The 15,792-nt window shown below is 44.5% G+C and overlaps 1 protein-coding gene across 4 annotated transcripts in view; it reads right to left on the bottom strand.

Moving 5' to 3' along the window:
• Positions 1–15,792, bottom strand: part of LOC119161219 (stomatin) — a 173,755-nt gene that overhangs the window by 59,332 nt on the left and 98,631 nt on the right. For all 4 annotated transcript variants that reach the window (XM_075879723.1, XM_075879724.1, XM_037413584.2 and 1 more), the window contains one exon: positions 2,077–2,183. In XM_075879723.1, the coding sequence (XP_075735838.1) occupies positions 2,077–2,183 (107 nt within the window). The remainder of the gene's footprint in view (positions 1–2,076; positions 2,184–15,792) is intronic.

The following is a 15,792-nucleotide window of genomic DNA, read 5'->3' as shown; positions in this document are numbered from 1 at the left end:
TCATAATCCACCGAGTGACGTAACAACAAGCCATACCAGCACTGAGTCGTTAACATCCTAATATCCACGGCGTAAAAAACAGCCCTTGGGCTATGCCTAAAAATACCGCCACAGACGGACTAGGGGCACCAGGTTTGCACAATAAGTATACGAAGTGCACGCTGCATGCCCGGCGGTAATAATGTCTCATAGGGTAATGCCAAATATCACCGCAGCAAGCAGGGTCAAACTCGTGCGCTTAGGGTATTCTCCACGACCCGAGCGCATAACCCTCCCCAATGCGCAGGGCGATGCAGAAAAAAAAATAGTAGCCTCTCCAATACGAAAAACACGTGAAGCCTACATATCGCCACGCTACAAGGCAGGCAAGGGCTATAAGAATACACAAAAGCGCGCATCCTGGAACGATCTGCCCAGACGTAGATAAAATACCAAAATCACAGTTATTTGTTGCATGCCAACGATCGACAATAACAGTCTATACCAAAGCAAGATCACCGAGTACGCCAGAAGCTGCGGCAGTTGCCCTAGCTATTAAAGATAAAGATCGGATAATAGGGTCAGCCTCGGTCCGTACACGCTCCCATGTGTTCAACCGCCTATACTCAATTGAACACGTCACCAACGCGGCCTTGAAAGTTTTCGCTTACGAGATCATAAGAACCAATAAAAAGAAAGGGTGAACTTGCTATAGACAGGGTCTTGAACGTCCCAGTCCCGGCAAAACCTATCGATGAAAGACCGACTAACACGCGCGGCATTCTTCAAAGCCAACGACGCGACTGCCGGAAATACGGTAATCCACACTCAGACCTTACAGGGGAATAGGCTCGGGATCGCCGCCGATTACATACATATAAGCACATCTTTCCAGATCACACAGTGTAATTCACACACAGCCTGACGACATCTACCTGGGATGCGGAGACCGGACCGTACACGTAAATTCCCAGTAATTGGGGCAAATACCCTGAAACGGGCAGTGGGCGTCCTGGCTTGCTGGCATGGAAAGGAATAGCCAGCAGACACTCGTTCATCAAGCCCAGCGAACAGCAAAAGGCAGTGTAGCACTAGTACCTCACCCACCGACACTTCAATCTGTTTTGCGCTATTAACGTTTATTGCAAGCAGTCGGCTCTCCCATCAGACGTAGTTCTCCTCCCCCACAGAGGCACGAAATCGCTTGTGACATGGCTCTTCCCAGTCCGCTTATTAGAAACACGCGTTTGGCACAATGCACAACAAAACAGTGTTGCTTGCGATCATTGCGGCAGCGATGGAACGATATAGCGCGTTCTCTGTCACTGCCCTCGTTACAGCGTGCGAAGACGGTAGCTAGCTGCTGCGTTAGCTCGCCTGGACGACAGCCCCTTGTCAGAACAGTCAGTGCTTGAAAGGCGTCATGATCTGTCTTCGCACAGAAAATCAGTGAAGGCCTGGCTTATTGAACTTTTTGCGTGGTAGTGGCCAATGAATTGGCTATAGCACCCCAGCTCACTTTTTTCTTTTTCGCGAGTCTATTTCACTCTGCGCTTTCTCTCCCATCGTTCTTCCCCATTCTCCCTTCCCGCAGTGCAGGGTAGCAAACTGGATGCTCCAATTTCTGGTTAACCTTCCTGCCTTTCCTTCATTTTATTCTCTCTCTCGCTTCTCTTTGGCTGTCTACTCTTAAGCTGTAATTTTTTTCGACAGTTCAACATGCGCAAAAGGTTTACCACTAAAAGGTTATAGTTAAAACAGTTATCCGTGTGTATTTGGAGTCACCCCGTGTTGGTTACATAAGATTAGTAAAACCGAGGATCCGACTACGTAAAGCGCCGACTACTCGGCATTCGACTGTAAAAGTAAAAAAAGAAAGTGAAAAGGTAGATTTTTTTTTCAGATTATTATACATACTATCACTTCAATACCACACACGAGAAATTTTGATGTATCGACTACATGGTACAACATTCCTTTACGCACTACTCATAGAGATGTTTACCCTTATCATTGCTGAAGTTATCGAAACCAATTCATGTCACGCCAGAGTCACCATTAGGTCAAAAAAAAAAAAAACGAGAAAACGGAACGTACCTTTATGCACATCAACAGCGACAGGGGAAACGTCAAGACGATAAAAAATATAGATATGGCTGTGAGGAGGAATGTGCAGACTCCATTGCTGCCTGTTTCCACGTGGGCTGCGCAACAAAGATAAGGAAAATGATGCGGGTGGTTACATTTCTTTAGTGGCATCACACACACACACACACACACACACACACACACACACACACACACACACACACACACACACACACACACACACACGCACACGCGCACGCGCACGCGCACACGCACACGCACACACGTATCTAAGACCGGCTATGACGCGTTAACATAGGCGTGCGCAGGGTTCTCCATTGGGGGAGGAAGGGAGGCTAAGGTTCATTGCAGTATGCGGCAAATTTTGCCCCCACCTTCCCCTAGGGCACCCCCCCCCCTCCATGCACACGCCTATGCATATTGGCTACAACGTAGAACATACCTTGGGTGTCACCTAAGCATAATTTAAATAAATAAAAAAACTTAAAATAACGTACTCGTCTCCGGAAAGCACGAAAATAACGAAACACAAACAAATGGCGCCTAGTCTACATGAAATCAATTTTGTTCTTATTATAGTCGTGTAACTGTTCATTTATTGAACCTGAGAAGGACAGGTGAATCACGAGCTTGTATGACGCAAGAAGAAAAAAAGGAAGTGATATTAACGACCTGTGGAAGAAATTGTACTTGTGGAATTTGAAATTCTCGTTAATTGATATACAGTTTACATTTACTTTGCAATATAAGATTTGAAAGTTATTTAGTGCAGACCCATATGTTACTATTTTTCTTCAGCGAATGAGCGAAAATAATTTATACTGAAGACCAACGCAAGCCACAAAGACGCTTATAATGATTGCAAAAAGGAAACACTCCGAGGGGTAAAAAAGACAAAAACAGCTTTCTTGCCAGCGTGTATATAGAAGGCTGTCTCAAAAAGTAAAAAAAAAAGAAGAAAGAAGGAAGGAGAAGAATAGAGGGACGTGAATGCAGTGTTACGTTGTCATGCCCTAGCTTTAGACAAATGGGAAGGTATATAGGCGGCATCAGAGCCAATTACACAAAGGCACACGGGGCTAAGAAGCAACCAAACGTATACCTCATTCCCATTGTAACACGTGCACAGATACAGAAGAAATAAAAAAATACAAATATACAGATGGGCGCCTTTAAGTATTGCATACATCAAATTCATAACGATGCACAGTAGAAATACCACAGCACACATGCAAACATCGACTGTCATGATTGATGCTTAGGCTATACTAAATTCTTGCACTTGTGTTTGCCGAGGTGGTATAGCGGCCACGGTGATCGGCTGCTCTCCCGAAGATCACGCGTTCCATCCTAACTGCGGCGGTCGCATTTCGGTGGTGCCGAAATGGTCTATAGAGGACCGTGCCCTGTGTGATGTCAGTGCACGTTAAAAAAACACCAGATGGTCACAACTTCCAGAGTCCTTTACTATACGGTGTCTCTCATAACCATATCGTTATTTTTGGACGTAAAACTCGGGGTGTTATTATTATTATTATTATTATTATTATTATTATTATTACTACTACTATTACTATTACTATTACTATTATTATTATTATTTAGGTTGTTTAAGTTGTTTAGGTTGTTTAAGTTAAAAAAGCATGTGTACTGTTACCGACGCAAAAGACAACAATTTTTACATGAACAAGTTTCGTGTTAGTTCTCCCGATGCACGTCTCACAAGGGCTTCAACACATTGCCATATGTCATTACGCAGACTACGTGTCTGGATGCGAAGCCAGTAAGGGAATCGCCATCTGCGTCGATTTTAATCAGCTTCATCATGAAACCTCATGTTTAAAGAGCCCCAGGTGGTCAAAATTTTCCGGAGCCCCCCACTGTGGCATCCCTCGTAATTATACGGGTTTTTGGGACATTAAACCCCAACGATTATACACGTTATAGTTCCAAAGTCATCCCGGGCCGAATTTAACAACAGTTTGGTTGACGTATGACACGATCGGCTGTAAATTATGTCCTGGAGCTTTACGCGAAAGAGAGAAAAAAATCTGTATATTAGCACTGCAGCTGGGAACAACTAGCCGGTGTCCTCGAACGTACACCTACATTCAACCGCACAAGAGTTTCGCTTTTCTTTTCGCCGGCTATCGAGACACGACTTCTAGCTCAGCTGTTCAACCCCAAAGACACTAAGCATTACCCCGATGTGCGCCTCGTAATTTGCACAAATAACAGTATGCTACTGCAGATAATCATAAAACAAATTCGATCGTTATGAAGCCGACTGTTGCGAAAGAAATGGTTGTTTTATTGTGATATAAATGTTCAAAAAATTTAGACCCCATGCTATAGCAATTACATTCTTCTTAAAAACTGGGTTTTGTGAATAACAAATGGACGGAAGATGAAGTCGTACGAACAAGGTACAGACAAACGCTGAATTCTGAACTATTTTGCTTCAGAATTGTCAAATCAACTTTTTTTTTTTACGCACGCAGATGTATAGTTATTACAGAACTAATACACATCAGTTACGATAATTTACAAACTGCATTTCTTTGTCGCTATGAAGTACACCAAGAGCGCGAACGCTCTTTGCGTAAGTTTGCGTTCTTCCAACATACTTTGCGTCCTTTTTCAGAGGACACAAAATACAGTTGGACAGCAGAGCCAAGGCCTGCATTTCCGAATACAGAAAAAGAGAGAGCGAGAACCGCAATAAGCGTTGGAGGCTCGCATATGGGCTACACAGTTCTGCATTTAAATCCTCAATGTGATCCCCACGTACTCCATAATATATACATATATCTAGACACGGCACTGTAAGACCCTCACGTTACAAAGCACCCAAGGACATTCGCGACGGCGTCCTCTCAGCGATAGCATATCTCGAGAGCGAAACTACAAAGAAAACAGACCTGCATAGGGGGTCTATAAAGACGCCCCAGTGTTGGTTACGTGCTTATATAGGCTGATCTCTGAATGTATATATGGAGAGACAGTAACTGAAATTGAACACATCGTGTTCCCAACTAGCCCAACTTGCCACCTTGCTGCTCTCTAAACGTTCAGCAGCGGGAACTTCGTCTTGCTGGGAGCAATGTCCATTTTACCGCCGTCGCTTCGCGAGTACTCACGCCGTACATCACATGGTCATGGACAACTATTTACGGCTCACACGCACGCAGTGTTGACGCTATAGAGCGATTCGTATAAGAGCAGGTGCTAGAAATGTTAAAAATATAACCGCGGAAGCTTGCCAACGAAAAGCTTCGTGAATACATCAGTATGGCCCCGTAGTAGTGGATTGTGTGGCGTACCTATTGTTAAGCATGTTTCAAGCAATGCGGCGGTTTGCGCGGATGCTTGTCACGTTAGGCAATATTTAGCGCAACACGCACACAAGGACGAGAAGGGAGGACACAACACGTTCTTCTGTGACTTTGAGTTAAATATTGCCTAAGGTCTTCCCAACAAGGCCGTATTTCTCCCATTTTGCTTGTCATGGTTTCGTTTATTGGCCTGGGGTGCATTGGGTATGCTTACATAAGCATTCCCATCTACTTTTTTTTTTGTCTGAAGCACGTGAGTATGCTTTATTTCAAAGGCCAGCATCTGCAATGAAATGTAGTCGTACACCATTGAGCTTATAAAACGCAGGAATGGGTCTAACACAAACAGATGTCGACGTTTCGACAAGGATCAGGTTGTCAAAACGTCGAAACACGCGAATACCCACGGTCGGTAATAAAAATTGTTTAGAGCGCGCGATAACAATAACTAAAAAAAAGTTTGCTTTCAGCCTCGGGTGCGCAAGAGCCATTACTCTCATTGGCTGAAGTAAATTTTATGAGATATAGCATGACATGCACTTAATGTGTTCCTGCAAAGTGGTAAGGCTTACGTGCACCGGTCTGCGAGTTTACTGCGCACAAGTAATTAACTAGCTCACAGTTTCTTAAATATACTGAATGTATGCGAGTTAGACAGCGGGGCAGGCGTTGCTCTCAAATAACGAGCTCAAATCTGCTTTATAGTGAGAGCTGACTATCAACAGTTGATTATCAGCCCTTCGTTTATGTTGCATTGTTCTTTCCTGGTGTGCTTCGTTTTCGTTCTTAACGAGTTCTTTCCTGGTTCAAGATGCGCACCCAGCTAGCCAACAAGTTCACCTTATGAGTAAAAATGCCGGCACATACTCTAAATATAAAGTATTCGCCACCCCGCTTTATTATATATAGTTCCGTCAGAGCTCGGAACAGTGTAAGTACCAGAGGTTTCACTTCAGAGTCCTCGCTATTCGTACACATGCGTACACACATGATGGCACCATTTTACGCGAAGGTATTGGTATATATATTAGGGAGAGGGTATACGCCTTGGGGCTTCCTAAATGCGGAGTGTATACTAGTACGTGGAAGTGAGATATCCTCCTTAAGGCAATAAAACAAGCAAAAAAGTATCAACTTAATAAACTGAAAGCGTCATATAGTGGGGCACATCATTACGCTCGGTAATTTAGCCTAGAAACCAAACCAGCTGTTTTCGCGACTGTATTCACCGGCGATCTATGTTTGTAGGTTAGGACGATTTAAAACTTCGGAGAAGCTGACAGGACAGACGCCGTAACGATGATTTTTCCTCGTTCATGCCTATGTAAAAAACGAGAAAAAGCAAAAAAAAAAAAACAAACTAATAACTATATGTTCCCGAAGATCCATTTTTAGCGCCGGTAAATACGTCCAGACCCCCAAAACAAGTTCTTGGAAGAGTTGGCGTATAGGGGATTAAACGAGCACAAATATACTGCTTCCCTTCGTACTCACACACTGTCGTGTAACTATACAACTTTACAGGGGCTCAGGACATTTCTCTCCTTCTTTCTCTATATCCATGAGTAGTTTCGGTTTCGCTCACTTCAAACGATTACGGGACAGATGTGAAAATGGGCCAGATTATTAGCTGGGACGGCCATATCTGAATGCCCCGGGCGGCCTCAACATTCCGTTAGGAAACTTGCACAGCCGATGCCACAAGACTCATATTTAGGTGCTATGCGGTGGGGAACTCTGTGAAATTGTTATTAATACGGCGGTCAATTCACACACGAGGGCATGCATGAATTGGCCCCGGTGCCGATACCTGTGTTCTTTAATTTTCAGTTTCTGTCCCTCCATATATACATTCGGAGAAGGAGCAGGCTTACCGTTGCAAGCCTGCGTCTTGCTCCATATATGCCCTTCCGACAGCACTATACGTTTCTTAGACCTGACCTTGGTACCGTGGCCTCGTGCGGTATGCGATGTGCCATAGGAACGTGTTTACAGCATGCCTCTGCGAGTGCTACTGATGGACGATGGACGCTTCTTCGTGTTCGGGTAAAGCACGACCATCTGTACTTCTTGTTACTTTTATGTCCGATTTCCCTTTGCCCGGTGCAGGGTAGCGAACCGGGCTAGGCATATTCAAACTCCATTCTTCCTGATTTCTCTCTCTTTCTCAAGCGTACGTATTAAGTTTCGGAGTGAAACAAACAAACAAACTTGATATTAATAATAACAATATATGCCATCTGCGGGACATACAAGCTGATGACTACATAGCCCGACAGAGCCTCTAAACACGTATACTCGCATGAAGCCAGACGCTATATGTACGTATCCAATGGGGTTATACACGCTCGCGTGTTAGCGAAAAGATGCCGCGTCTTGGGCGGCCAGCGCACATGGCAGAGATCGCAACAGCAGCACGCACACGCGGATAAGACCGGCGAGATACGGTCGCTCGACGCGAGACAAAACGGGCCGGTGTCACGGGGGCCACGGCTGGGTTGATCCTTGGCTCAGCAGTCAGTCGCGCCCCACGATGCAAGCGCGCAAGACGAGAGGTTGCTCGCTGCAAGAGACGGCGCCCACAATCTATGTTTAGAGCCCGAGCTACAAGGCAAGCCACGATCCGAGTCGGGAAACAAATGAGTGCCTTCTTTACCGCTGTGCTGCCACAGCGTGGGTACCAAGAGTCGGGGACCTCGCGGTGCCCTTTTGGTCGAGCACGATGACTCCCCACTAGAGTCTACACCTTGCGGCTGAGTGTGCCACGGGATTATAGCGAATGCCAGGCAGCGAGTTCACACGTTCGGCTCGGGATTGTATAGGTAGTTCACTTCTTTCAAAATAGTTTCTTGATGCTTTTCGCGCTGACTTGAGCATTGGCGATTTATATATGCAGCAGAACTTAAGATGTAGTGACTAGCAGAAAGATGTTGCGAACTGCAAGTGCCTTGAGCTTTCGGAAGTATATCAGCATTGAGCGCACTTCTTTTAAGTTAACGAGCAACCCGCCACGGTGGTCTTCTATGGCGCTTGACTGATGACCCAAAGGCAGCAGTATCGAATGCCGACCACGACCGACCGTATTTCGATGAAATGCTATAGTGGCCCACGTATATGCTTAGATTATAGGTACACCTTAAAGAACCCCAGGCGGTCAAAACTTCCGGAGCTGTCCACTACGGCGTCCCTCATAATTGTATCGTGATTTCGGGAGGTAAAACGCCAATCCGTTACAATCAGTATCACCGCTTATTAGGCACACCTTCGTTCTTCATACACGTTCATTATCATGTGGTTCTCTTCATCATCAGTTGCCCCGACGCGGTGATCTATATAGGCTAAGGTACTCGGCTGCTGACCCACAGGTCGCGGGATGAAATCCCGCCTGCGGTGGCTGCATTTTCGATGGAGGCGAAAATGCTGTCGGCCTGTGTGCTGAGATTTGGGTGCACGCTCAGGTGGTCGAAATTTCCAAAGCCCTCCACTACGGCGTCTCTCGTATAATCATATGATGGTTTTAGGACGCTAAACCCCACATATCAATCATCATCGAATGTGGGGACTCGTCCGAACTGTGATCTGCGTCTTGAGTGTGGTCGCTTGGGCGTGTATTCAGGGCTCCATAAAGGTTGCATTAACTGCTGTGTCACTAGTCACGTATTGTTATTAATGCTTCTTTACAAGTGGGAACGCCAGCGCATTGAGACCGCACGAAAGTATACGGTACTAGGAAGCTGTGCTCTATAAAGAGCATCTAAACTGACATCTGGTTTCGCAAAAGCAGTCTCGTGAGGAGCTGTCTCTGATCTTTGTACAATAGCCAGATGCGCACAACAGGTGCTTTAGAGTAACTTCTGCGCACAAATGTCACAATTGGCATCGCCCGTATAATATATGAGGAATGAATGTGTTCATAAAAGCAACGGCTATTCCTAGGCGCAGGGTAAAAATGATTGATTGATATGGGTTGTTTAACGTCCCAAAACCACCATATGATTATGAGAGACGCCGCAGTGAAGGACTCGGGAAATTTCGACCACCTGAGGATTTTTAACGTGCACCCAAATCTGAGCACGCGGGCGTACAGCGTTTCCGCCTCCATCGAAAATTCAGCCACCGCAGCCGGGATTTAATCCCGGGACCTGCGGGTCAGCAGCCGACTACCTTAACCTCTAGACCACCACGGCGGAGTAAAATCATCATGACATCCAATAAGACCCGGTGTAACTTATATAAGGGTTCATCCTGCGTACATATGTGTCGTTCGGGGAACTCCGGTCAATTGTACTTCTTTAACATGGTGGTCGGAGCCAAATCGCTAAGTGCCGCGCTGCGTCCGTTTCGGACAGCGAACCAAGGTACATCTATCTGTGTCTCATGTGAATAAAGTTAATAATTTCTGGTGTATTGCGTGCGATAATCACGATACGACTATATTAGAAATGCGGTATTGAATGGCTCCGGAAATTTCGTGTGATAAAGTTGTTGGTAGTGTAGATGCGCGGATACGGTGTGGAAAAACTTAAGCGTGTGTGCTACCTTTAGAACCGTGCAAGAAATTAAAAAAATAAAAAACAAAAAAAGAAACATGATAGGCGGCTCCATTCTCTGTATCCTCGCGCTGTCTGTAGTGTGAGATGGACTAATGCACGAGCACAGTTCTATAAGTTAAATTGCACATTAATAATAATAAAAGCAGTAATTAGGTGACAAAAATAAAAAGTTGTATTTAATTTTTCAAATAAAATCTTGCAACGAGCAGACCATCAGACCATTCACGATAAAGAAAAAAAAAACGCGTACCATCGACAAAGTCAACTAGTGATGTGTCTGCAATGTCGCCTGGTAACTGCGCCAGCCAGTGCAATAATATATATATATATATATATATATATATATATATATATATATATATATATATATATATATATATATATATTGTTGCGCATCCTGTATTTCTGACATTTTACAGAAATGCAAGACGTGCAGAATTTCCCCCTACCGAGATTGTTCGAAAGAACTTCGCCAGCTCCATGACCGAGAATACAAATACGAGAGAATCCATCAATAATTGCTGTATAGAATAGCTAAACTTGTATACGCAAGTATGATTGAATGTAAATATTCATTTTGTACTGTTCTATTTTTAATTTTTTAACCATCTTTCACGCCCGCCCGAGGGCTGATCGGATTATTTAAGAAGCATGTAAAATATGCTATTAATACTCGGATAGATCATTACATTAAACAGACTTTCACTAGAGAGGTTCTCTGAATACGAAATCTGCGACACAGAAACAACGACGACGACAACAACAACAACAACAACAACAACAACAACAACAACAACAACAACAACAACAACAACAACAACAACAACAACAACAACAAGAAAACTGAGTCTGCACACACAATGAGCACGCATAGCCAAGTATTGACGGTGCACGCGCACATGTTTTTACAGGCATGAAGCACAAAAACTGCACGTGCTCCGCGTATACTACAACCACGGTGCATAGCGAAACTCATCGTACGCCGAATGCGTCCTCATGAAACATCTCTTAGCTTATCTACACATGATCTCGGGAAGTCACGCGCAAAGCAACGTCAACACGATTCTGACCTTCAAAGTAAGCCTCCCATCAATCGCGCGACGCCCTCCACTCGCTCTTTCTTTTTCTCCCTCTGGTACGAGCACGCGCTAGTAGCTATAAAGTTGGCATAAAGTTCGTCTGACGTAAACAAAAACAAAAAAATTGGCAGATCCCACGTACCTGGTAATCGACGTTATGCGAAGCATGCGGAGGGAAGCCTGACCGTGTAGCAATTTTTTTATTGAGCGACACGTCATGAAATGACGCTAAATATATGTACGAATATTTCACACAAAAATATGTTGAAAAGTTGCAGATGTTTATATAACTTGTTGTTTGCAATTGCGTAGGAGTACGTATGTAATGTTCAAAAAATTTAGTAGGCAGCTGTGCAACCACTACTGACGTTTCACGAAGATTGACGTCTATTTGAAAAGTAGTTCCGAGACCTGGCGTAGCTCTGTGGTAAAATGCTTCATTGCCACGTGGAATGCTTGGGTTCGATTCCAGCTGCGACCTTGACATTTATCCATCCGTCCGTTCGTTCGTTCCGTTCATCTGTAATCTAATCTAATCTAAAGTCACTAAAGCTCGCTAAGAAATGGTTCGCATTTAACAGCTCTGCCCTTTGAAACATGTTCGGAATTGGCGACGGCGGGTACAGCCGTTAATCGAAAGCGGCAAAGGGGAACCTTCCAGCACAAACAGCAAATGCCCGCCTTTCATAGTCGTAAACGCGACGCTTTCAAGCCGTGGAGAGCATAACGGCGAGTCAGATGATTCTTGTGCCGCAATAATGGATGGGGACGCGCCATATATACGCTATGTATACAGTAAGAACCTACCCGGCACGTACTGTAAACAAGCGTCGGGCAGACCTAAACAATGTGTGACGGCGTCAGCATTAAACAACGAACCTCTATAACTATATTTGGAGCGAACCGTCGCGTGTGCATGCTCACGAGAGGCGCCAGTGGAATCGAAATCGGGGGTGCGGGCAACAAAGTGGACGCGTTCGGAATTTCGTTCGAGTTGTATGCGTCTCGCCGCGCAAATTTCTTGCTCTTCGCGAGTAGAAAAAAAAATGACGCACGGCTGACCAGTGAATGCGACCACGTAGTTGTATTCACTAAAATGAGAATGCTTTAATGATGTGCAGATTAGTTCTTGATAGCTGTGCATGCGTCCTTGAACCTTGTCCTTGCCAAGGCGGTTGTGCTGTTCAGATTTGAGCTCGTTACTAAAGAAAAAAAGACGGAGACCTAATATAAGTGCACTCGTTTCATTCAGAAATGCAATATGTTGTTGTTATCGATTACTGCACCACAAATGTAACTGCGGGTTTGCAGCTATAGGAATCGATTATTGAAACCTTACTTTCTCTCGTATACATTCATTAACGTTGCACGGACAGAGTAAATAGAATCAGCTGGCCTGCCACTTTCATCGCGTCCTCTTCATCCTTGGCGCAAAATTGATGTTGCATAATAACACTTTTCTTCAAGTTTTTTTTTTTTCGATCATCGTTGCGATGAACTCAGCAGCGATACTGAGAGAACACGCCCAACGCGAGCGCTGGAAAGAAGGACGATGCCGTAATATACGGACGCGGTGCGCGTAAGATTACGGCGATACAATATCGCGACTCTATCGTTTACGCAATCAATACGTCAGCGCTTCTTAGTTTCCGGGGCTCGGGGGAAAAAGCGATACCGATTGAAATAGCCATAACCTGGTGGCAAAATATGAATGGGATCTTCTGGCATTTACGCACAAAACAGGACATATCTAGATATGCACGCATGCTATCTCAGCTTCAGTTCACCACTCAACCATCTGGTAAAACGTTAGAGAATCAAGAGACAACTGCTTAGCCACACACGAGCATCACAAAACGTGTCATCCTGCAAGCGACAGGGCCCGCACCCACAATAAAACACTTACGCTGAAAATGTTCGCAAGAGAGAAATTCAGCCTATTTCAATCTTTGCACCGGACACGTTTTCGTTGAATTAAGGCATCCGGTCATGTAGCGTCTCCGAGCAAATTAGCTTCGGAGCATTGCGTGGCTTCAGGACTACTTCAACATGATCACCAGCTGCACGACATTTTAGAGCCCAAACGTTGTTGTCAAGAAAACAATGCATGCAAATCAACAAAGCTAGTCGGATGCGCCCTATAATACTGATGCTCACTATGTTAACGAATAATAATAATAATAATAATAATAATAATAATAATAATAATAATAATAATAATAATAATAATAATAATAATAATAATAATAATAATAATAATAATAATAATAATAAGAAACACAGAAAGTTGAGAATTCGAAACTGTAGCGTGCTCCGTCTTATTTGAATGAAACAATTTCACAGAAGTCTGTCTGGTTGGGTATGAAACTGGGAGAAGATTTAGACTCCAACCAAAAGTTTTGAAGAAACCCGACCTTTCGAAACCGACTTCGTTCCTTCCTAGGGCTGATGGCGGAGGCTACGTAGCAGCGGCGTCTTCAAAGCACTCGCGGGGTGGCTAATGACCCCCCCCCTCTCTCTCTCTCTCTCTCTCTCTCGTTTTGCCGTGGAGTGCAGTCCGTGTGTATACACTGGGAGAAGGGTTCCAAGGGAGCGGTTGATGTTATGGGCTGTCCTCTGTATGTGTCACGACTCGAGTAAAAACCTTCTCCTCCAGTTCGGCTCACTTTCAAGGATGGCCGTCGCTTCAAAATTTATCTGGCAATCTAACGTCTCAGCATGTTCGGCGACTGCGCTGCGCTCTTTGTAGAGCTTCCGCACATCATTGGCGTGTTGCTTCAGTCGTTCCGGTAGGTTTTTCGTCTCACCGATATACGACGAGGGGCACTCGGCGCACGGAATTTTGTAAACGACACCGGGGGCCCTGTTCATCTGTTGGAGTCTGAATCATCTCCCACTCTCTCCGTCTTATTTGTATCCTCTCACTATCCAAATAAGGTAGAATTTCAAGCAGGGCAAGATGGGAGCTTGAAGCGATGAAAAATCCTTCGAAAAGTGGAAGAACTGAAGCTTCGACAAGCGAACGGGTCTTCTTCGAGGCTGCAATTGCCACCCCGTGTTCCCAAACATTTTTCTGACTGCGTACACAAGTTTTCCTCTGTGCGCGCTTCTCTAGCATAACATGCTGAGTGGTATTTGAACTTTAACAGATAAGTTATTTGCTGATATGCCGAAAAAGCCTGCGCACCGAAGAGAGAGAAAAGTGCCGTTCTAATTTGCCAGCTGTTGGTTATATCGCTGACGGAGCCAACGGCAGCAGCTATCGTCAACGGCCTCTGCTGTTGACGGAGTCAGCCGGGAGTTCTCAATTTTCATTGGCTGCTGCTTTCAATGATCGTAGAAAGGCCCACGTTTCTTTTATGTAGGACGCAGGTGCATCAGTGGCCGATGTTTGTCAGGAAAGCTCGTTTCAACACCGCAAAAAAAAAAAAAAATGCTGGGAGCGCAACAGCTGCTATACGTTAAAGGACTAAGCGGATAAATTTAAAAAGTGCAGCAACCTCGGTTACGTTACTGCACTTTTGCTTTCACCCCTATCGCTGTTGCGCTTCTGCGTGCCGAATCAAAAAGCGTTAGCCAGCTCCCTTAAACTGGTCGGTCGCAGAAGCGAGCGCGGAACTGTGTGTACGCTCGGTTAGACATTCATAAGGATTGCCGACGTCGGTCGCAATGCAGGAAGGCGCTCATGCAACGTGTTTATTGTGATACCGCATGCGGGAAGGTTTGTACGCGTGTCGCAATACGCTCCAAATGAGAGTGTGTGCTTTCCGGGATAAAATGAACACCGCGCGGTAAAGCACAAATGCATGTAATTTTTTGTTTTTTCACGACGCATCTGCAACGGTTTTTGCAGCTGTAGCACGCACACTTCCGCGGGTGACGCGCGTCTCATTGGCGCATACCACAGCGTGCTTACTCGAAAACAATCAGTCGTACTACATCTATGCTCTTTAACGTTATATTGCATGTGCTCAAGTTGGATAGCTTCGAAATGACTGAAAAGGAATCTATCGGTTCATTAGTTCTCACCAGTCGTTCAAAAATGCGGACTCAATGGCTGGTGGTTACGAAATGTTTCAGGATAATCGTAATATTTGGTGTTGGGGAAACAAGCATCAGAAGCTAAATAAGTACAGTATACGAAAGGTTAATCCGGACGCAATTTATATTCGTGGTTTATTTATTTATTTATTTATTTATTTATTTATTTATTTACAAGTACCTTACAGGCTTCGCAGAGGCATTGTGTAAGGGGGGTCGATACAAAGTAATAACAAATTGGGTTAACAAGTCAGTAAGAACAATGTAGTACGTCAACAACAGCAAAAATATGTCCAAGTACAGAAGTAGTCGTATGTATTCCACATGAATAGGTAAGTTTAAAACACGTAAAAGAAATGCAATAGCGTGTTGGACAGATCAAAATGAAGCGTATAGTGAAACAGACTACGCAGTTTACTGTGCTGGTTTGGGTTATTGAACAAAACATTAAACAACAGCTTCACTGTGATGATGAAATAAAAAGAAAAAGGGGATACATGAATCCCGGGAGTAAGTGGGCCAGCTAAGCATTATCAGTAAAATGGTTGAGAAGATGCTGTTTGAAAGAAAACTATATTAAATCTGGGCTGCGCGGCTAAAACAACAAAAGGTACCACGTAAGTAATGTTTCAATTCCAAATATGAGCGTTTTGCGGCCTAGAATAGTACCTTTTGTTGTCGTCAATTGTCTTTATG

Source organism: Rhipicephalus microplus, chromosome X, assembly GCF_043290135.1.
Source record: "Rhipicephalus microplus isolate Deutch F79 chromosome X, USDA_Rmic, whole genome shotgun sequence".
Taxonomy (NCBI): Eukaryota; Metazoa; Arthropoda; class Arachnida; order Ixodida; family Ixodidae; genus Rhipicephalus; species Rhipicephalus microplus.
This window is presented reverse-complemented; position numbering and strand designations above follow the sequence as displayed.